The following is a 17,409-nucleotide window of genomic DNA, read 5'->3' on the forward strand; positions in this document are numbered from 1 at the left end:
ATCATTGCTAAAGCTGCAGGGAGATTCCTTGGAACAAAGGAGCTTGATTGGGCAGATATAGAAAACAGGCTAAAGGCGCTAAATGGGAGTCGGAGTGATGGGGGTCTGCTTGTGGGGAGTCAGAGTGATCAGAGTGACGAGATGGGGGTGGGGGTGGTCTCCTGTCCTCGCTCAGTCTCGTAGACGCACGGCTACCAAGCAGCGACATCAGTGGAAATATTAAAGCCTGAAGAATGAAGCCTAAAGAATAAAGCTGTACGGTGGAAGCACCGAACGTCAAAGAAGGAGAGGAAGATGAAGAAGAAACTCCCTGGAATAAAGCCGGTTGTTGTCTGAAACAACAACAACTATTCTAGTCACAAAGACATATCATGACCTCATGGGCTTTGTAACACCAAAGCAATGGAAGGAGTACTTTTACGGACTACGACAGAGTCTGAGGACTACGAAACGTCTGAGGAATAAAGTCTGGCGGTAATGCAACACTCGGATGCCAACCGCCATAAAACAACAACAATAACAAACCATCTTAGTAAAGGCAGAATGACGACTTTTACGCGCGCCCTGTTAATTATAGACACTTGTGGAGGACTGAAGATGATGACGCGCATGTGTCACTCGGTGCGTTCTCAGTCCTTTGAGATGGAAGTCAAGTTAACAAGTGTGATAGAAGTATTGGACACGGTGGTTCAGGACTGACCGGTCGGTGAGTGAAATAATTGAAAAATAAAAAGATTTTGAAGTTTTTTCAACAAAATGCTGATAATGTTTTTCCAGTCGGCCAGTTTCATAGCGGGTCGGTCGGGTTACGGCAAACAGCTCAGCCTAATTATTAATAATTGTCGTTTGTTGCTCCGTTTGTGAATGTTGTTCAGTGACAATGATCCTGACCCTGGTCCTGGTCACAGAGGAAGTAAGTATCACTAGAAGAGGCGTGGCTTCTCCCTTCTGCTGTTGTGTGTATTTAGGGATCGTCTCAAAATGGGTTGAAGCTGAAAAGACGTAATTTTTTTCGTCTCTCTCTGGCCCCTCCCCCTCATGTCCTGGCCCCTCCCCCCTCATGTCCTGGCCCCTCCCCCCTCATGTCCTGGCCCCTCCCCCTCATGTCCTGGCCCCTCCCCCCTCATGTCCTGGCCCCTCCCCCCTCATGTCCTGGCCCCTCCCCCCTCATGTCCTGGCCCCTCCCCCTCATGTCCTGGCCCCTCCCCCCTCATGTCCTGGCCCCTCCCCCCTCATGTCCTGGCCCTCCCCCCTCATGTCCTGGCCCTCCCCCCTCATGTCCTGGCCCCTCCCCCCTCATGTCCTGGCCCCTCCCCCCTCATGTCCTGGCCCCTCCCCCTCATGTCCTGGCCCCTCCCCCCTCATGTCCTGGCCCTCCCCCCTCATGTCCTGGCCCTCCCCCCTCATGTCCTGGCCCCTCCCCCCTCATGTCCTGGCCCCTCCCCCCTCATGTCCTGGCCCCTCCCCCTCATGTCCTGGCCCTCCCCCCTCATGTCCTGGCCCTCCCCCCTCATGTCCTGGCCCTCCCCCCTCATGTCCTGGCCCTCCCCCCTCATGTCCTGGCCCTCCCCCCTCATGTCCTGGTCCCTCCCCCCTCATGTCCTGGCCCTCCCCCCTCATGTCCTGGCCCTCCCCCCTCATGTCCTGGTCCCTCCCCCCTCATGTCCTGGCCCTCCCCCCTCATGTCCTGGCCCTCCCCCCTCATGTCCTGGCCCTCCCCCCTCATGTCCTGGCCCCTCCCCCTCATGTCCTGGTCCCTCCCCCCTCATGTCCTGGCCCTCCCCCCTCATGTCCTGGCCCTCCCCCCTCATGTCCTGGCCCTCCCCCCTCATGTCCTGGCCCTCCCCCCTCATGTCCTGGCCCTCCCCCCTCATGTCCTGGCCCTCCCCCCTCATGTCCTGGTCCCTCCCCCCTCATGTCCTGGCCCTCCCCCCTCATGTCCTGGCCCTCCCCCCTCATGTCCTGGCCCCTCCCCCTCATGTCCTGGCCCCTCCCCCTCATGTCCTGGCCCTCCCCCCTCATGTCCTGGCCCTCCCCCCTCATGTCCTGGCCCTCCCCCCTCATGTCCTGGCCCTCCCCCCTCATGTCCTGGCCCTCCCCCCTCATGTCCTGGCCCTCCCCCCTCATGTCCTGGCCCTCCCCCCTCATGTCCTGGCCCTCCCCCCTCATGTCCTGGTCCCTCCCCCCTCATGTCCTGGCCCTCCCCCCTCATGTCCTGGCCCCTCCCCCTCATGTCCTGGCCCCTCCCCCTCATGTCCTGGCCCTCCCCCCTCATGTCCTGGCCCTCCCCCCTCATGTCCTGGCCCTCCCCCCTCATGTCCTGGCCCTCCCCCCTCATGTCCTGGCCCTCCCCCCTCATGTCCTGGCCCTCCCCCCTCATGTCCTGGCCCTCCCCCCTCATGTCCTGGTCCCTCCCCCCTCATGTCCTGGCCCTCCCCCCTCATGTCCTGGCCCTCCCCCCTCATGTCCTGGCCCCTCCCCCTCATGTCCTGGTCCCTCCCCCCTCATGTCCTGGCCCTCCCCCCTCATGTCCTGGCCCTCCCCCCTCATGTCCTGGCCCTCCCCCCTCATGTCCTGGCCCTCCCCCCTCATGTCCTGGCCCCTCCCCCCTCATGTCCTGGCCCTCCCCCCTCATGTCCTGGCCCTCCCCCCTCATGTCCTGGCCCTCCCCCCTCATGTCCTGGTCCCTCCCCCCTCATGTCCTGGCCCTCCCCCCTCATGTCCTGGCCCTCCCCCCTCATGTCCTGGCCCCTCCCCCTCATGTCCTGGCCCTCCCCCCTCATGTCCTGGCCCTCCCCCCTCATGTCCTGGCCCTCCCCCCTCATGTCCTGGCCCTCCCCCCTCATGTCCTGGCCCTCCCCCCTCATGTCTGGCTTCACATCACATGTTTAGGCGTTGATAAAACGATAGTATCTTGATGGACCTGCTTTTAGTCCCTGAACATCCTTTGGTTTGTTTATCAGTCGAAGTTATGAATTCTCCAAATAATGTCACTCATGTTTGTTTACTCAACCCACATGGTCCAGGGCGCGGGGCGGGTGCTCCCTCGCACGGGCCACTGCGCGCCGTGATCACAACGCACGGGTCGCGCACGGGCCGCGCCGAGTGCGTGCTCCCTGTACGCACCCGCCGCCTAATGCTCGTTGCTGAGAGTTTTAGCATTTCAAAATAATGACTGACACAACGATGTATTGAAGCTTCAAAGCAACAAAAAGACGAAATGTACGCCCCGCCCCCCAGGCCCCGCCCCCCCAAGATGAAAAATAATAAGTCTTTTCAGCTTCAACCCATTTTGAGATGATCCCTAAGTAGGTTCAGATCTTGTGTTTTGATTGACATGTTAGAGTTTTAGAGCTTTAGAGTTTTAGAGCTTTAGAGTTTTAGAGCTTTAGAGTTTTAGAGCTTTAGAGTTTTAGAGCTTTAGAGTTGATGAACAAAGGAGTCGAGCGGTGAACAGCTGCTGTCTCTTTAATCTTTCACACAAACACTCGACACAATCAGATCTGAGGCTGCGTCTTTGGATCGACCAATGTCCTGGAGTCACTCACAAGGACGCAGCGACACCCACTTCTGTCGCCGTGACAACATGGAGGCCATCAAACGAGCGGCGAGGAGGCGGAGCTAAGAGGAGACGCCTAGGTTGGAATGCAAAAACACACAAACTGCCCGACAGGTGAGTCTGACCACACCCACACACTGTAAAACCCAACGCCGTTTTATGATTGGATGAATCCTCGTTCTGTTCTGATGGTGGACGTTCTGCTTTCGTCTCCATGGAAACAGTGGGTGTAATGCCTCATTTGTCCAGGAGGGTCCAGTGTGGACAAAGACTCAGATGTTTCATCTGGACCGTCCTTTAGAGGAGGTTTAGTTTCTGGTGAAACCAATAACACTTTGTCATCAGCTCGGTGGGCGGGGCTTATCTGAGTTTCTCAGATTGAAAATGACTCTTTGATCAGAGTCGAAATAAAACAACTAAAGACTCAAATGTTCAATTTGTGTCTTTTTCCCCAAATTATTTAGTTTAATTTTCTTGATTTAAAAAAAGTAAAATCCTTATTTTAAAATTTTACGTAACAAATAATTAGTAGTTAATGTCGTTTACAGATGTTTGTTATCATGACATAAAACCATAATTAGGACCTTAATGAAAAGAAAAAACTAAAATATGGACAAATGTAATTTTAACTCATTTTGTCGACATTTGTTTTTGCAGTGAAAATATTAAAAACGGCAAAATTCCCTTAAATCAAATGTTTTGTGCACCTGCCGCCGTCAGGGTGAGTGCCAGGGTCCGGCAGGTGCAGTGAGGTAACGGACACAGCCAGGGGGCGCCACAGAGCAACAGAGGTCACCAGAGCCAGAGGTCACCAGAGGTCACCAGAGGTCACGTGACAGGAGCAGAGTCATGCCATTGGACGACAGCGTTTGATTGGCTCAAATTTGATTATAATGGCAAAAGAAAGAGTTTGTTCTGCAGCGATTCAAGAGCTAAACCAGGACTAAACCAGGTCTAAACCAGGACTAAACCAGGTCTAAACCAGGACTAAACCAGGACTAAACCAGGTCTAAACCAGGACTAAACCAGGACTAAACCAGGACTAAACCAGGTCTAAACCAGGACTAAACCAGGTCTAAACCAGGACTAAACCAGGACTAAACCAGGTCTAAACCAGGTCTAAACCAGGACTAAACCAAGACTAAACCAGGACTAAACCAGGTCTAAACCAGGACTAAACCAAGACTAAACCAAGACTAAACCAGGACTAAACCAGGTCTAAACCAGGTCTAAACCAGGACTAAACCAGGTCTAAACCAGGTCTAAACCAGGACTAAACCAGGTCTAAACCAGGACTAAACCAAGACTAAACCAGGTCTAAACCAGGTCTAAACCAATACTAAACCAGGTCTAAACCAGGACTAAACCAGGACTAAACCAGGACTAAACCAAGACTAAACCAGGACTAAACCAGGTCTAAACCAGGTCTAAACCAAGACTAAACCAGGACTAAACCAGGACTAAACCAGGACTAAACCAAGACTAAACCAGGACTAAACCAGATCTAAACCAGGACTAAACCAGGTCTAAACCAGGTCTAAACCAGGACTAAACCAAGACTAAACCAGGACTAAACCAGGTCTAAACCAGCACTAAACCAGGACTAAACCAGGACTAAACCAGGACTAAACCAGGACTAAACCAAGACTAAACCAAGACTAAACCAAGACTAAACCAGGACTAAACTAATACTTTCGTTGTGAAAGTAAAACATATTAATATTCAGACCTCCGTTAGCGACATGTTGCCGTTAGCGACATGTTGCTCTGTTGCCGTTAGCGACATGTTGCCATTAGTGACATGTTGCCGTTAGCGACATGTTGCCGTTAGCGACATGTTGCCATTAGTGACATGTTGCCGTTAGCAACATGTTGCCATTAGCGACATGTTGCCGTTAGCAACATGTTGCCGTTAGCAACATGTTGCCGTTAGCGACATGTTGCCATTAGCGACATGTTGCTCTGTTGCCGTTAGCGACATGTTGCTCTTTTGCCGTTAGCGACATGTTGCCGTTAGTGACATGTTGCCGTTAGCGACATGTTGCTCTGTTGCCGTTAGCAACATGTTGCCATTAGTGACATCTTGCTGTTAGCGACATGTTGCCGTTAGCGACATGTTGCCGTTAGCGACATGTTGCCGTTAGCGACATGTTGCCGTTAGCGACATGTTGCCATTAGCGACATGTTGCCGTTAGCAACATGTTGCCATTAGCGACATGTTGCCGTTAGCAACATGTTGCCGTTAGCGACATGTTGCCATTAGCGACATGTTGCTCTGTTGCCGTTAGCGACATGTTGCTCTTTTGCCGTTAGCGACATGTTGCCGTTAGTGACATGTTGCCGTTAGCGACATGTTGCTCTGTTGCCGTTAGCAACATGTTGCCATTAGTGACATCTTGCTGTTAGCGACATGTTGCCATTAGCGACATGTTGCCGTTAGCGACATGTTGCCGTTAGCGACATGTTGCTCTGTTGTCGTTAGCAACATGTTGCTCTTTTGCCGTTAGCGACATGTTGCCGTTAGCGACATGTTGCTCTGTTGCCGTTAGCGACATGTTGCCGTTAGCGACATGTTGCCGTTAGCGACATGTTGCCATTAGTGACATCTTGCTGTTAGCGACATGTTGCCATTAGCGACATGTTGCCGTTAGCGACATGTTGCTCTGTTGCCGTTAGCGACCTGTTGCCGTTAGCGACCTGTTGCCGTTAGCGACCTGTTGCCGTTAGCGACCTGTTGCCGTTAGCGACATGTTGCCGTTAGCGACCTGTTGCCGTTAGCGACCTGTTGCCGTTAGCGACCTGTTGCTCTGTTGCAAATAATAAATGAAAAAGAGAAGAAGATATAAACGGAGGAGACACAGCGCCTCCTTCAGGAAAAACGGGGGACAGTTTTTAAAAGAAGAATATTAGTGAAAAGTTTATCAAAAATACTGTTATTCCAATGAAGCAAATACACAAAGGATCGATAAAGTCATAAGTCATAAGTCATAAGTCTACACGTCACACTAATGGCACCAACATTTACAGGATCAAAATACAAAAGTAAAACAACAAATTCAGCTGAAAACTTTAAAGAAAATACTCTTTTTAAAGGTTGAAAGTGCTAGAATTCAGATTAGCTCGCGGAAACCCGGCGAGAACAAACTGCAAACACGCCATCGCCGACGGCAACGGGGGAATAAACACAAACGCCATCGCTCCGTTTGAGTGCTACAAATTAAGCTCAAAGATTTTACCATTTTTAAAAGATGATAAACATGTTTGTTTGTCTTTTTTGTTTTTCCCTTTTTAATCATTTGTGACGTTTTAAACAAAAGGGTCGACTCATAAAAATAAACTTAATTATAGTGATTTATAGCGTCACTTCCTGTTGGGTTTGGGGGCGTCAGAATCGTTCATAATAAAGATAATATATGGATTATTTAAAGACGTGTCGTTTTTTCTCGCCGGGTTTTGGCAAGAAAAAAATCAAAAATCAAAATGAGGTGATGTGTTGTTGTTTTTGAGGTCCTGTTTTTTCACAAACAGAAAATAATATCACAAAATATGACAACGAAGGAAACAAAAGTCCAGAGGCTCCTCCCACGTTCACGCCCCTTTTCCAGGACGCTGAAGCCGCCGCGAGCGCACTGCAAAAACCAGAGCGTCTGCGCCGCTCAAGTTCACGCCGTCATTCCGGTCGCCATGGCGATTTATGTCTCGACAAAGGGAAGAATTTAACTCTTTAAGATGCGTTTTCTGAGCATTTACGTTGGTTTTAAAGACGAGATGAGTCTGGAAGACGGAGAAAATAAAGAACGACGCGGTTAAGACCTGGAAATGAACAGGTTAAAATAAAGACTCTTTATTAGGCTGTCTGTTTGCTGTAACCCGAGTCAACATTTTTCAAGTGGCTCGGTCGGTCGGCAAATTCTTTTTATTTTTTTACTTTGAAGGCAAAAAAAAAAGATCAAAATTTTGTCATTTTTTGAGTGGGAGTGACCACCAGGGGTCAGGCTTCAACAGTCAATGACGCAAAACGTCTCTATCAACCCGATCGGGAGACTAAATCTCACGATTTTAAGATATTTAAAGTGGTGGTGCAAGTGGACAAACCATCTTATTAAAGGCAGAATGACGACTTTTACGCGCGCCCTGTTAATTATAGACACTTGTGGAGGACTGAAGATGATGACGCGCATGTGTCACTCGGTGCGTTCTCAGTCCTTTGAGATGGAAGTCAAGTTAACAAGTGTGATAGAAGTATTGGACACGGTGGTTCAGGACTGACCGGTCGGTGAGTGAAATAATTGAAAAATAAAAAGATTTTGAAGTTTTTTCAACAAAATGCTGATAATGTTTTTCCAGTCGGCCAGTTTCATAGCGGGTCGGTCGGGTTACGGCAAACAGCTCAGCCTAACGAGATTGTGTTTCAGCAAAGGTTTTTTTACTTTTATGAAGAATAAAAAAGCCTGAAAACACGGAACCAGCAGAAAAACACTTAAAAGAGTTAAACCAGGACTAAACCAGGCCTAAACCAGGTCTAAACCAGGTCTAAACCAGGACTAAACCAGGCCTAAACCAGGTCTAAACCAGGACTAAACCAGGCCTAAACCAGGTCTAAACCAGGTCTAAACCAGGACTAAACCAGGTCTAAACCAGGCCTAAACCAGGTCTAAACCAGGTCTAAACCAGGTCTAAACCAGGACTAAACCAGGTCTAAACCAGGTCTAAACCAGGTCTAAACCAGGCCTAAACCAGGACTAAACCAGGTCTAAACCAGGTCTAAACTAGGCCTAAACCAGGACTAAACCAGGACTAAACCAGGTCTAAACCAGGTCTAAACCAGGACTAAACCAGGACTAAACCAGGCCTAAACCAGGACTAAACCAGGTCTAAACTAGGCCTAAACTAGGTCTAAACCAGGACTAAACCAGGACTAAACCAGGCCTAAACCCGGACTAAACCAGGCCTAAACCAGGCCTAAACCAGGTCTAAACCAGGACTAAACCAGGACTAAACCAGGTCTAAACCAGGTCTAAACCAGGTCTAAACCAGGCCTAAACCAGGACTAAACCAGGTCTAAACCAGGTCTAAACTAGGCCTAAACCAGGACTAAACCAGGACTAAACCAGGTCTAAACCAGGTCTAAACCAGGACTAAACCAGGACTAAACCAGGCCTAAACCAGGACTAAACCAGGTCTAAACTAGGCCTAAACTAGGTCTAAACCAGGACTAAACCAGGACTAAACCAGGCCTAAACCCGGACTAAACCAGGCCTAAACCAGGCCTAAACCAGGTCTAAACCAGGACTAAACCAGGACTAAACCAGGACTAAACCAGGTCTAAACCAGGACTAAACCAGGTCTAAACTAGGCCTAAACTAGGTCTAAACCAGGCCTAAACCAGGACTAAACCAGGACTAAACCAGGACTAAACCAGGACTAAACCAGGTCTAAACTAGGCCTAAACTAGGTCTAAACCAGGCCTAAACCAGGACTAAACCAGGACTAAACCAGGACTAAACCAGGTCTTAGACTTTCTGTTTCTTGTTTTAAACTCATTATTTGCCAGTGGACAAGTGATATGTTGGTTTTTTTGTATTTCAAGTCAGATTTTGCGTCTCCACTGGCAGATAATTCAGCCGCTTCAGCTTGTCCGATGCTTCGGCTCCGTGAACGTCCCGAGCGGCGTGAACTCCAGACGCAGACGTTCCCGTTTGTCCCGCCGCGCGAGGAAGAAAACGCCGTCTGCGGCGGAAGAAGGACAAACTGAAATGTTCTAGTGGTCTACAGTCGGCGTCTGTCGGCAACCGTAGCGAAAAAGCAGCAAATATGTCATTAAATCTTATGTGCTAAGTTTAGTTTCTTCACTTTTTTTTGTCTTTTGCAGTTTCCTTTTCCTTCTTCTTCTTCTTCTGGCGTAAGTGGACTGGTGTTAGCTGAGGTTTCCGTTAGCTTTGGGCTCAGGTTTCGTAAAAGGCGGTGAAAAGTTCCAAAACAAGATACACTTTCGATCCTTCCTACGACGCTAACACTCTCCTAGCTCACGCGCTAACTGGTGGCTAGCCGCTAACAGCCCTACGTCGATCTCCCACCCACGGTTTGGATTCTGCTAAGCTAACGAAAGAAGCTAAAGAGGTTGGATGTGACACAGAGAGCTTAAGGAAAAGCTAATAATACTTCATCCATCGAAAAACAAAACTTTGCGAGGTACAAATGTAAACCCGGCATCAACAATATCAACTATAGCTAAAAAAATACACTTTTTACTGAGATAAAAGCAATTATAATATTCCATTTTGAGATATTTCGTACACTGCAATAACATTCTGGAACACGAGGATTGCTTGTTTCACATCTGTCAGGGTTCAGCACGACCAGAGCGCCGCCGCGGCCTGGACTTCTGCGGCGCCGTTTGTTTTTTACAGTACGGCGCCCGAGGAGAAGGCGGGGGGGGGACACCTCGCGGAACTGAGCAGCTGACGCCACGGTCACCATGGCAACGGGGCGCGAGGAAAGGCTTTGGACGCCGGCGGCGCGATGGTGCGACTCGAGCGTGTCGTTACCGTTAAATAAAGGGACATTTCTGCAGCTTTGTGATCCACTTGATCCCATTCGTCTGATTATTAAACCTAAACTTTTAAAGTGGATCTTTTCTATCGGAAAACTGCAGAAACAGACTTTAGGTAGAGACGCCAACTGGAAAGAGCTTTCGAGAAGACAATACGACCAAATAATGTCCTCAAACTGATGTGATGAGCCCAAAGGGCCCTCACTCGGTGCGTGGGCCCTTTGGGAGCCTGTGCTGCTTTAACATGAAGCCCAATCCAAGCAAACGTTTGATCGTCGTCCTTCGACCGCGAATCAGGGACACGACCCAAGGACTAAATCTGGACTAAATCTGGATTAAACGTGGTCTACACCAGGACTACACCAGGACCAAACCAGGACTAAACCAGGACTAAACCAGGACTACACCAGGACTACACCAGGACTACACCAGGACCAAACCAGGACCAAACCAGGACCAAACCAGGACTAAACCAGGACCAAACCAGGACTACACCAGGACCAAACCAGGACCAAACCAGGACTACACCAGGACTACACCAGGACTAAACCAGGTCTAAACCAGGACTAAACCAGAACTGAACCAGGACCAAACCAGGACTAAACCAGGACTAAACCAGGACTAAACCAGGACTACACCAGGTCTACACCAGGACTCTCTGGGGCCAATCGGCGGCTGAACCAATGACAAGCTCCCGTCGACCCGTTCAAGGTCACGTTTGAGGTCGATCGCGGATGCAGCGAGATCGACCGCCGTTGAGCTTTTGGTCGCGCGCCAGTTTCGACGTACGACGCGTTCTTATCCGTGACCTTTCCTCGCGCCTCCAGCGTTGCCGTGACAACCCGCCGTCTGAGGAAAGTTTGCGCGACGTCCTCCGAAAACTACCGATAAGAGCAGGTTTGACTAAAGAAAGTACTATAAGGATGAAGTGCCTTTGCTAAAAAAGTGCTTCTCTTGAGGGAAAAGAAAGAACCAGCATCATGTACGTTTAGAGCGCTTCACTCTACGAGCGAAGGGCGGCGATCGCGCGCATTTTCGAGGGTCGGTTTGAAGAGCACTTTTTAGAGGCCGGAGGCTGCTCTGGCCTTCCAGCTTTAGGATTGGATCATCGCCGTCTGCACGGTCTCGGCTTCAGGAGGCTTCAGGAGGCTTCATGAAGCTTCATGAGGCTTCAGGAGGCTTCATGAAGCTTCATGAGGCTTCAGGAGGCTTCATGAAGCTTCATGAGGCTTCAGGAGGCTTCATGAAGCTTCATGAAGCCTCATGAAGCTTCTTGAAGCCTTCATAAGGTTTCAGGAGGCTTCATGAAGCCTCCTGAAGGCTTCATGAAGCCTCCTGAAGCCTCATGAAGCCTTCATAAGGTTTCAGGAGGCTTCAGGAGGCTTCGCTCCAGCATTACATTTGGAAAAGGAGAAAAATAAACAACAATATCCACTTCAAACTATATTTTTCTGGGTCACAACAAAACGATAATCTGCACTAAAATTATCTTTGATTTTTTAGTTTTTTTTTTAGATGTTATTACTTTAGAAGGTTTGCAGTACCACGCCTTCAGGCCTACTGATGCTGCTCTAGGAGACTAAATAAACGCTGGGGTAAACAGGAGGTAATAAAAGGTTAATATGTCGTTATACTCATTATACTCATTATAGACAGAGCCAAACAAAGCTTCTCTGGCTCTTTGCTCTTTGTCGGCGCTCGTTAGTGTTCGTCACTGGAAGGCCTGATGGAAGCGCGGCAGAGTGTTGAGCCCGGAGCTGAACACCGGGGGCAGCGTCAGCGGCTGCTCCTGAGGTTGAGGTTGCACAGAGGTAAGAGAGGCGGCGTGAAGCTCGGCCGCGTGCAGAGACGAGGAGGAGGAGGAGGAGGAGGAAGGGGCCGTGGTGTAGCCCATCACCAGCCCTCCTGAGCTCATGGGGGCGCTGTAAGGAGGCATGTTGAGGGGCAGGAAGCCCAGTAGGTGGGAGAAGTCCATGTTAGCAGCACACAGAGACTCTGCGATAACGGCGGGGCTCTTGGACAGGAGCGGGTCCAGCTCCTCGCTCAGGCCCGACGACGCCTCCTCCTTGGGCGGCTCCGCAGCAGCGTGAGGCTCCGGCAGGGGGCCCAGCCCGCTCTGCAGATCCATCAGGAAACTCTCCATCTCCACCTTCAGCGGCTTGTCCAGCAGGTATGAGGTAGATCCCAGCGGGTACTTGGGCTGTGGGGGTTGTGGGGGCCCGGGGGGTTGGTGGTGAGGAGCCCCCTGAGGAGAATGGTGGTGATGGTGGTGGTGGTGATGGTGGTGATGGTGGTGGGAGTGTGGGTGCAAGGGCCCGGGCTCGTGGCAGCCCATGCCCATGGGCATGAGGGGCGGGTGGGTCACGGCGGGGCCCGACATGGCCTGGAGGTGTGGGTTGTACATGCCCATGGAGAAGGGCCCGGCCCCGGGGAAGGGCTTCCCCATCAGAGGCTCTTTGTTGGGGCCCATGGCACACATCATGGGGCTGAGCTCCTCCTTCACGACACAAGGGGGCGACACTGAGGCCAGCAGGCCCAGCATGTCGGGCGGCTCGCTCTTGATCTTCAGCAGCTCCTGGGAGTGACTCTTCTTTACGTGTCTGGTCAGGTGGTCTTTGCGGCCGAAGCGTTGGGCGCAGTACTGACACAGGAAGTCCTTTCTGCCCGTGTGCACCACCATGTGGCGCCGCACGTCCTTCCGGGTGTAAAAGCGGCGGTCGCAGTGGTCACACGGGTGCTTCTTCTCCTTGGCTCCTCCGGAGGACTTCCCTGAGTGGCTCTTCAGATGCTCCAGCAGCACCGGCGTGCTCTCGTAGCTCTGCAGACACACTTTACACGTCAGGTCTCCGGAGGTGGCGGAGTGCATGGCCACGTGGCGCTTGTAGCCCAGCTTGGTGTTGTAGTGCTTCCCACACTCATCACACTTGAAGGCCTCTTTGTTGGGGTCGTGGGTCTGCAGGTGGTTCTTCAGGTGGTCTTTACGGTGGAACATCTTCTCACAGAACGAGCACTGATGGGACTTCTGCGGGGAGTGTGTGGCCATGTGCCTGCAGAGGAGGACACAGCATGAGTATGTGGACGCTCACAAGTACGTGCAGTGAAAGTACACACCTGAAGAGCTTGTACTTGGAGCTGAAGGCCTTGGGGCAGTGCGGCTGTGAGCAGTGGAAGGGTTTGTCTCCGCTGTGGCTCAGAGCGTGAAGCCTCAGTTTGTCCTGAGACGAGAACAGAGCGCCGCACGCCACGCACTCGCTCGCAGACGCTCTCCCCACCTCTGCCTCCCTCTCTCTCTCTCCGTCCCTCTCTCGCTCTCTCTCCCTCTCTCTCTCCTTCTCTCGTTCGCTCCGTGGCTGAGCTGGGACCGTCCCGTACAGCCTGGTGTGTCCCTCTTCCTCCGGCGTCAGTGCGGTAAAATGTTGTGAGGCATCGGCGGCAGCAGCTGCCATGGCAGCCTCAGTGAGCCGCAGCCATGAACACGAGTGTGTCGAGCCGCGCCGTCCAGGCCTGATCCAGAGAGGTCAGTCCCCCGTCCAGGTTAAAACTCCGTCCCCCCGTCCAGGTTAGAACTCCGTCCCCCCGTCCAGGTTAGAACTCCGTCCCCCCGTCCAGCATCAACAGTCTGAAGAAGAAACAACAGAAAATGCGTTGGTCTTGAATAAAGTTTTTCTGTTCAAACACAAGTGCTTCAAATAAGTGATTCTGACCTCTGACCTCAGAGCCACTGAGCTCCTCCCCCTATCTCTAAGGGAGCGCCCCGCCCCCGGCGGAGGAAACTCATTTCAACTGCTTTTATCGTGATCTTGTCCTTTGGGTCATTAAAGCTCATGACCATAGGTGAGGTCAGAACGTGAGTGACCAGTAAATCCAGAGCTTTGTCTTTGGGCTCAGTCCAACTGTCAATCACACGCTCCATCCTTCACTCACTCGTGAACAAGACCCCGAGATATTTGAAGGACCCCCCACCCACCTGCAGAGAACAAGGACCCTCCACCCACCTGGAGAGAACAAGGACCCCCCACCCACCTGCAGAGAACAAGGACCCTCCACCCACCTGGAGAGAACAAGGACCCTCCACCCACCTGGAGAGAACAAGGACCCTCCACCCACCTGGAGAGAACAAGGACCCTCCACCCACCTGGAGAGAACAAGGACCCTCCACCCACCTGCAGAGAACAAGGACCCCCCACTCACCTGGAGAGAACAAGGACCCCCCACCCACCTGGAGAGAACAAGGACCCCCCACCCACCTGGAGAGAACAAGGACCCCCCACCCACCTGCAGAGAACAAGGACCCCCCACTCACCTGGAGAGAACAAGGACCCCCCACCCACCTGGAGAGAACAAGGACCCCCCACCCACCTGGAGAGAACAAGGACCCCCCACCCACCTGCAGAGAACAAGGACCCCCCACTCACCTGGAGAGAACAAGGACCCCCCACCCACCTGGAGAGAACAAGGACCCTCCACTCACCTGGAGAGAACAAGGACCCTCCACCCACCTGGAGAGAACAAGGACCCCCCACCCACCTGGAGAGAACAAGGACCCTCCACCCACCTGGAGAGAACAAGGACCCCCCACCCACCTGGAGAGAACAAGGACCCCCACCCACCTGGAGAGAACAAGGACCCCCCACCCACCTGCAGAGAACAAGGACCCTCCACCCACCTGGAGAGAACAAGGACCCCCACCCACCTGGAGAGAACAAGGACCCTCCACCCACCTGGAGAGAACAAGGACCCCCACCCACCTGGAGAGAACAAGGACCCCCACCCACCTGGAGAGAACAAGGACCCTCCACCCACCTGGAGAGAACAAGGACCCTCCACCTGGAGAGAACAAGGACCCCCCACCCACCTGCAGAGAACAAGGACCCTCCACCCACCTGGAGAGAACAAGGACCCTCCACCCACCTGGAGAGAACAAGGACCCCCCACCCACCTGCAGAGAACAAGGACCCTCCACCCACCTGGAGAGAACAAGGACCCTCCACCCACCTGGAGAGAACAAGGACCCTCCACTCACCTGGAGAGAACAAGGACCCCCCCACCCACCTGCAGAGAACAAGGACCCTCCACCCACCTGGAGAGAACAAGGACCCCCCACCCACCTGGAGAGAACAAGGACCCCCCACCCACCTGGAGAGAACAAGGACCCCCCACCCACCTGCAGAGAACAAGGACCCTCCACCCACCTGGAGAGAACAAGGACCCTCCACCCACCTGGAGAGAACAAGGACCCTCCACCCACCTGCAGAGAACAAGGACCCTCCACCCACCTGGAGAGAACAAGGACCCCCCACCCACCTGGAGAGAACAAGGACCCCCCACTCACCTGGAGAGAACAAGGACCCTCCACCCACCTGGAGAGAATAAGGACCCCCACCCACCTGGAGAGAACAAGGACCCTCCACCCACCTGGAGAGAACAAGGACCCCCACCCACCTGGAGAGAACAAGGACCCTCCACCTGGAGAGAACAAGGACCCTCCACCTGGAGAGAACAAGGACCCCCCACCCACCTGCAGAGAACAAGGACCCTCCACCCACCTGGAGAGAACAAGGACCCTCCACTCACCTGGAGAGAACAAGGACCCCCCACCCACCTGCAGAGAACAAGGACCCTCCACCCACCTGGAGAGAACAAGGACCCCCCACCCACCTGGAGAGAACAAGGACCCTCCACCCACCTGGAGAGAACAAGGACCCTCCACCCACCTGCAGAGAACAAGGACCCTCCACCCACCTGGAGAGAACAAGGACCCTCCACCCACCTGGAGAGAACAAGGACCCCCCACCCACCTGGAGAGAACAAGGACCCCCCACCCACCTGGAGAGAACAAGGACCCTCCACCCACCTGGAGAGAACAAGGACCCCCACCCACCTGGAGAGAACAAGGACCCTCCACCTGGAGAGAACAAGGACCCTCCACCTGGAGAGAACAAGGACCCCCCACCCACCTGCAGAGAACAAGGACCCTCCACCCACCTGGAGAGAACAAGGACCCTCCACCTGGAGAGAACAAGGACCCTCCACTCACCTGGAGAGAACAAGGACCCCCCACCCACCTGCAGAGAACAAGGACCCTCCACCCACCTGGAGAGAACAAGGACCCCCCACCCACCTGGAGAGAACAAGGACCCTCCACCCACCTGCAGAGAACAAGGACCCTCCACCCACCTGCAGAGAACAAGGACCCTCCACCCACCTGGAGAGAACAAGGACCCCCCACCCACCTGGAGAGAACAAGGACCCCCCACTCACCTGGAGAGAACAAGGACCCTCCACCCACCTGGAGAGAACAAGGACCCTCCACCCACCTGGAGAGAACAAGGACCCTCCACCTGGAGAGAACAAGGACCCCCCACCCACCTGGAGAGAACAAGGACCCTCCACTCACCTGGTGAGAACAAGGACCCTCCACTCACCTGGAGAGAACAAGGACCCTCCACCCACCTGGAGAGAACAAGGACCCTCCACCCACCTGGAGAGAACAAGGACCCTCCACTCACCTGGAGAGAACAAGGACCCTCCACCCACCTGGAGAGACCAAGGACCCTCCACCTGGAGAGAACAAGGACCCTCCACTCACCTGGAGAGAACAAGGACCCCCCACCCACCTGGAGAGAACAAGAGAACAAGGACCCTTCACCCACTTGTAGAGAACAAGGACCCCCCACCCACCTGGAGAGAACAAGGACCCTCCACTCACCTGGAGAGAACAAGGACCCTCCACTCACCTGGAGAGAACAAGGACCCTCCACTCACCTGGAGTGAACAAGGACCCTCCACTCACCTGGAGAGAACAAGGACCCTCCACCCACCTGGAGAGAACAAGGACCCTCCACCCACCTGGAGTGAACAAGGACCCTCCACTCACCTGGAGAGAACAAGGACCCTCCACCCACCTGGAGAGAACAAGGACCCTCCACCCACCTGGAGAGAACAAGGACCCTCCACCTGGAGAGAACAAGGACCCTCCACTCACCTGGAGAGAACAAGGACCCTCCACCCACCTGGAGAGAACAAGGACCCTCCACCCACCTGGAGAGAACAAGGACCCTCCACTCACCTGGAGAGAACAAGGACCCTCCACCCACCTGGAGAGACCAAGGACCCTCCACCTGGAGAGAACAAGGACCCTCCACTCACCTGGAGAGAACAAGGACCCCCCACCCACCTGGAGAGAACAAGGACCCTCCACTCACCTGGTGAGAACAAGGACCCTCCACTCACCTGGAGAGAACAAGGACCCTCCACCCACCTGGAGAGAACAAGGACCCTCCACCCACCTGGAGAGA

The 17,409-nt window shown here is 53.0% G+C and overlaps 1 protein-coding gene across 1 annotated transcript in view; it reads right to left on the bottom strand.

Annotated features, from left to right (window-relative positions):
• Positions 1-11,476: 11,476 nt before the first annotated feature.
• LOC140350635 (zinc finger protein PLAGL2-like) overlaps positions 11,477-17,409 on the bottom strand; it is a 6,588-nt gene continuing 655 nt past the window's right edge. The window contains exons 2-3 of the mRNA XM_072436198.1: positions 13,223-13,730; positions 11,477-13,158 (exon numbers count right to left, since the gene is read on the bottom strand). Of these exons, the coding sequence (XP_072292299.1) occupies positions 11,823-13,158; positions 13,223-13,557 (1,671 nt within the window). The 5' untranslated portion in view covers positions 13,558-13,730 and the 3' untranslated portion in view covers positions 11,477-11,822. The remainder of the gene's footprint in view (positions 13,159-13,222; positions 13,731-17,409) is intronic.

The sequence above is a fragment of the Eucyclogobius newberryi genome, unplaced genomic scaffold (assembly GCF_026437365.1).
Source record: "Eucyclogobius newberryi isolate DKJ021-1_F unplaced genomic scaffold, fEucNew1.0.hap1 SCAF_77, whole genome shotgun sequence".
NCBI classification, from domain to species: Eukaryota; Metazoa; Chordata; class Actinopteri; order Gobiiformes; family Gobiidae; genus Eucyclogobius; species Eucyclogobius newberryi.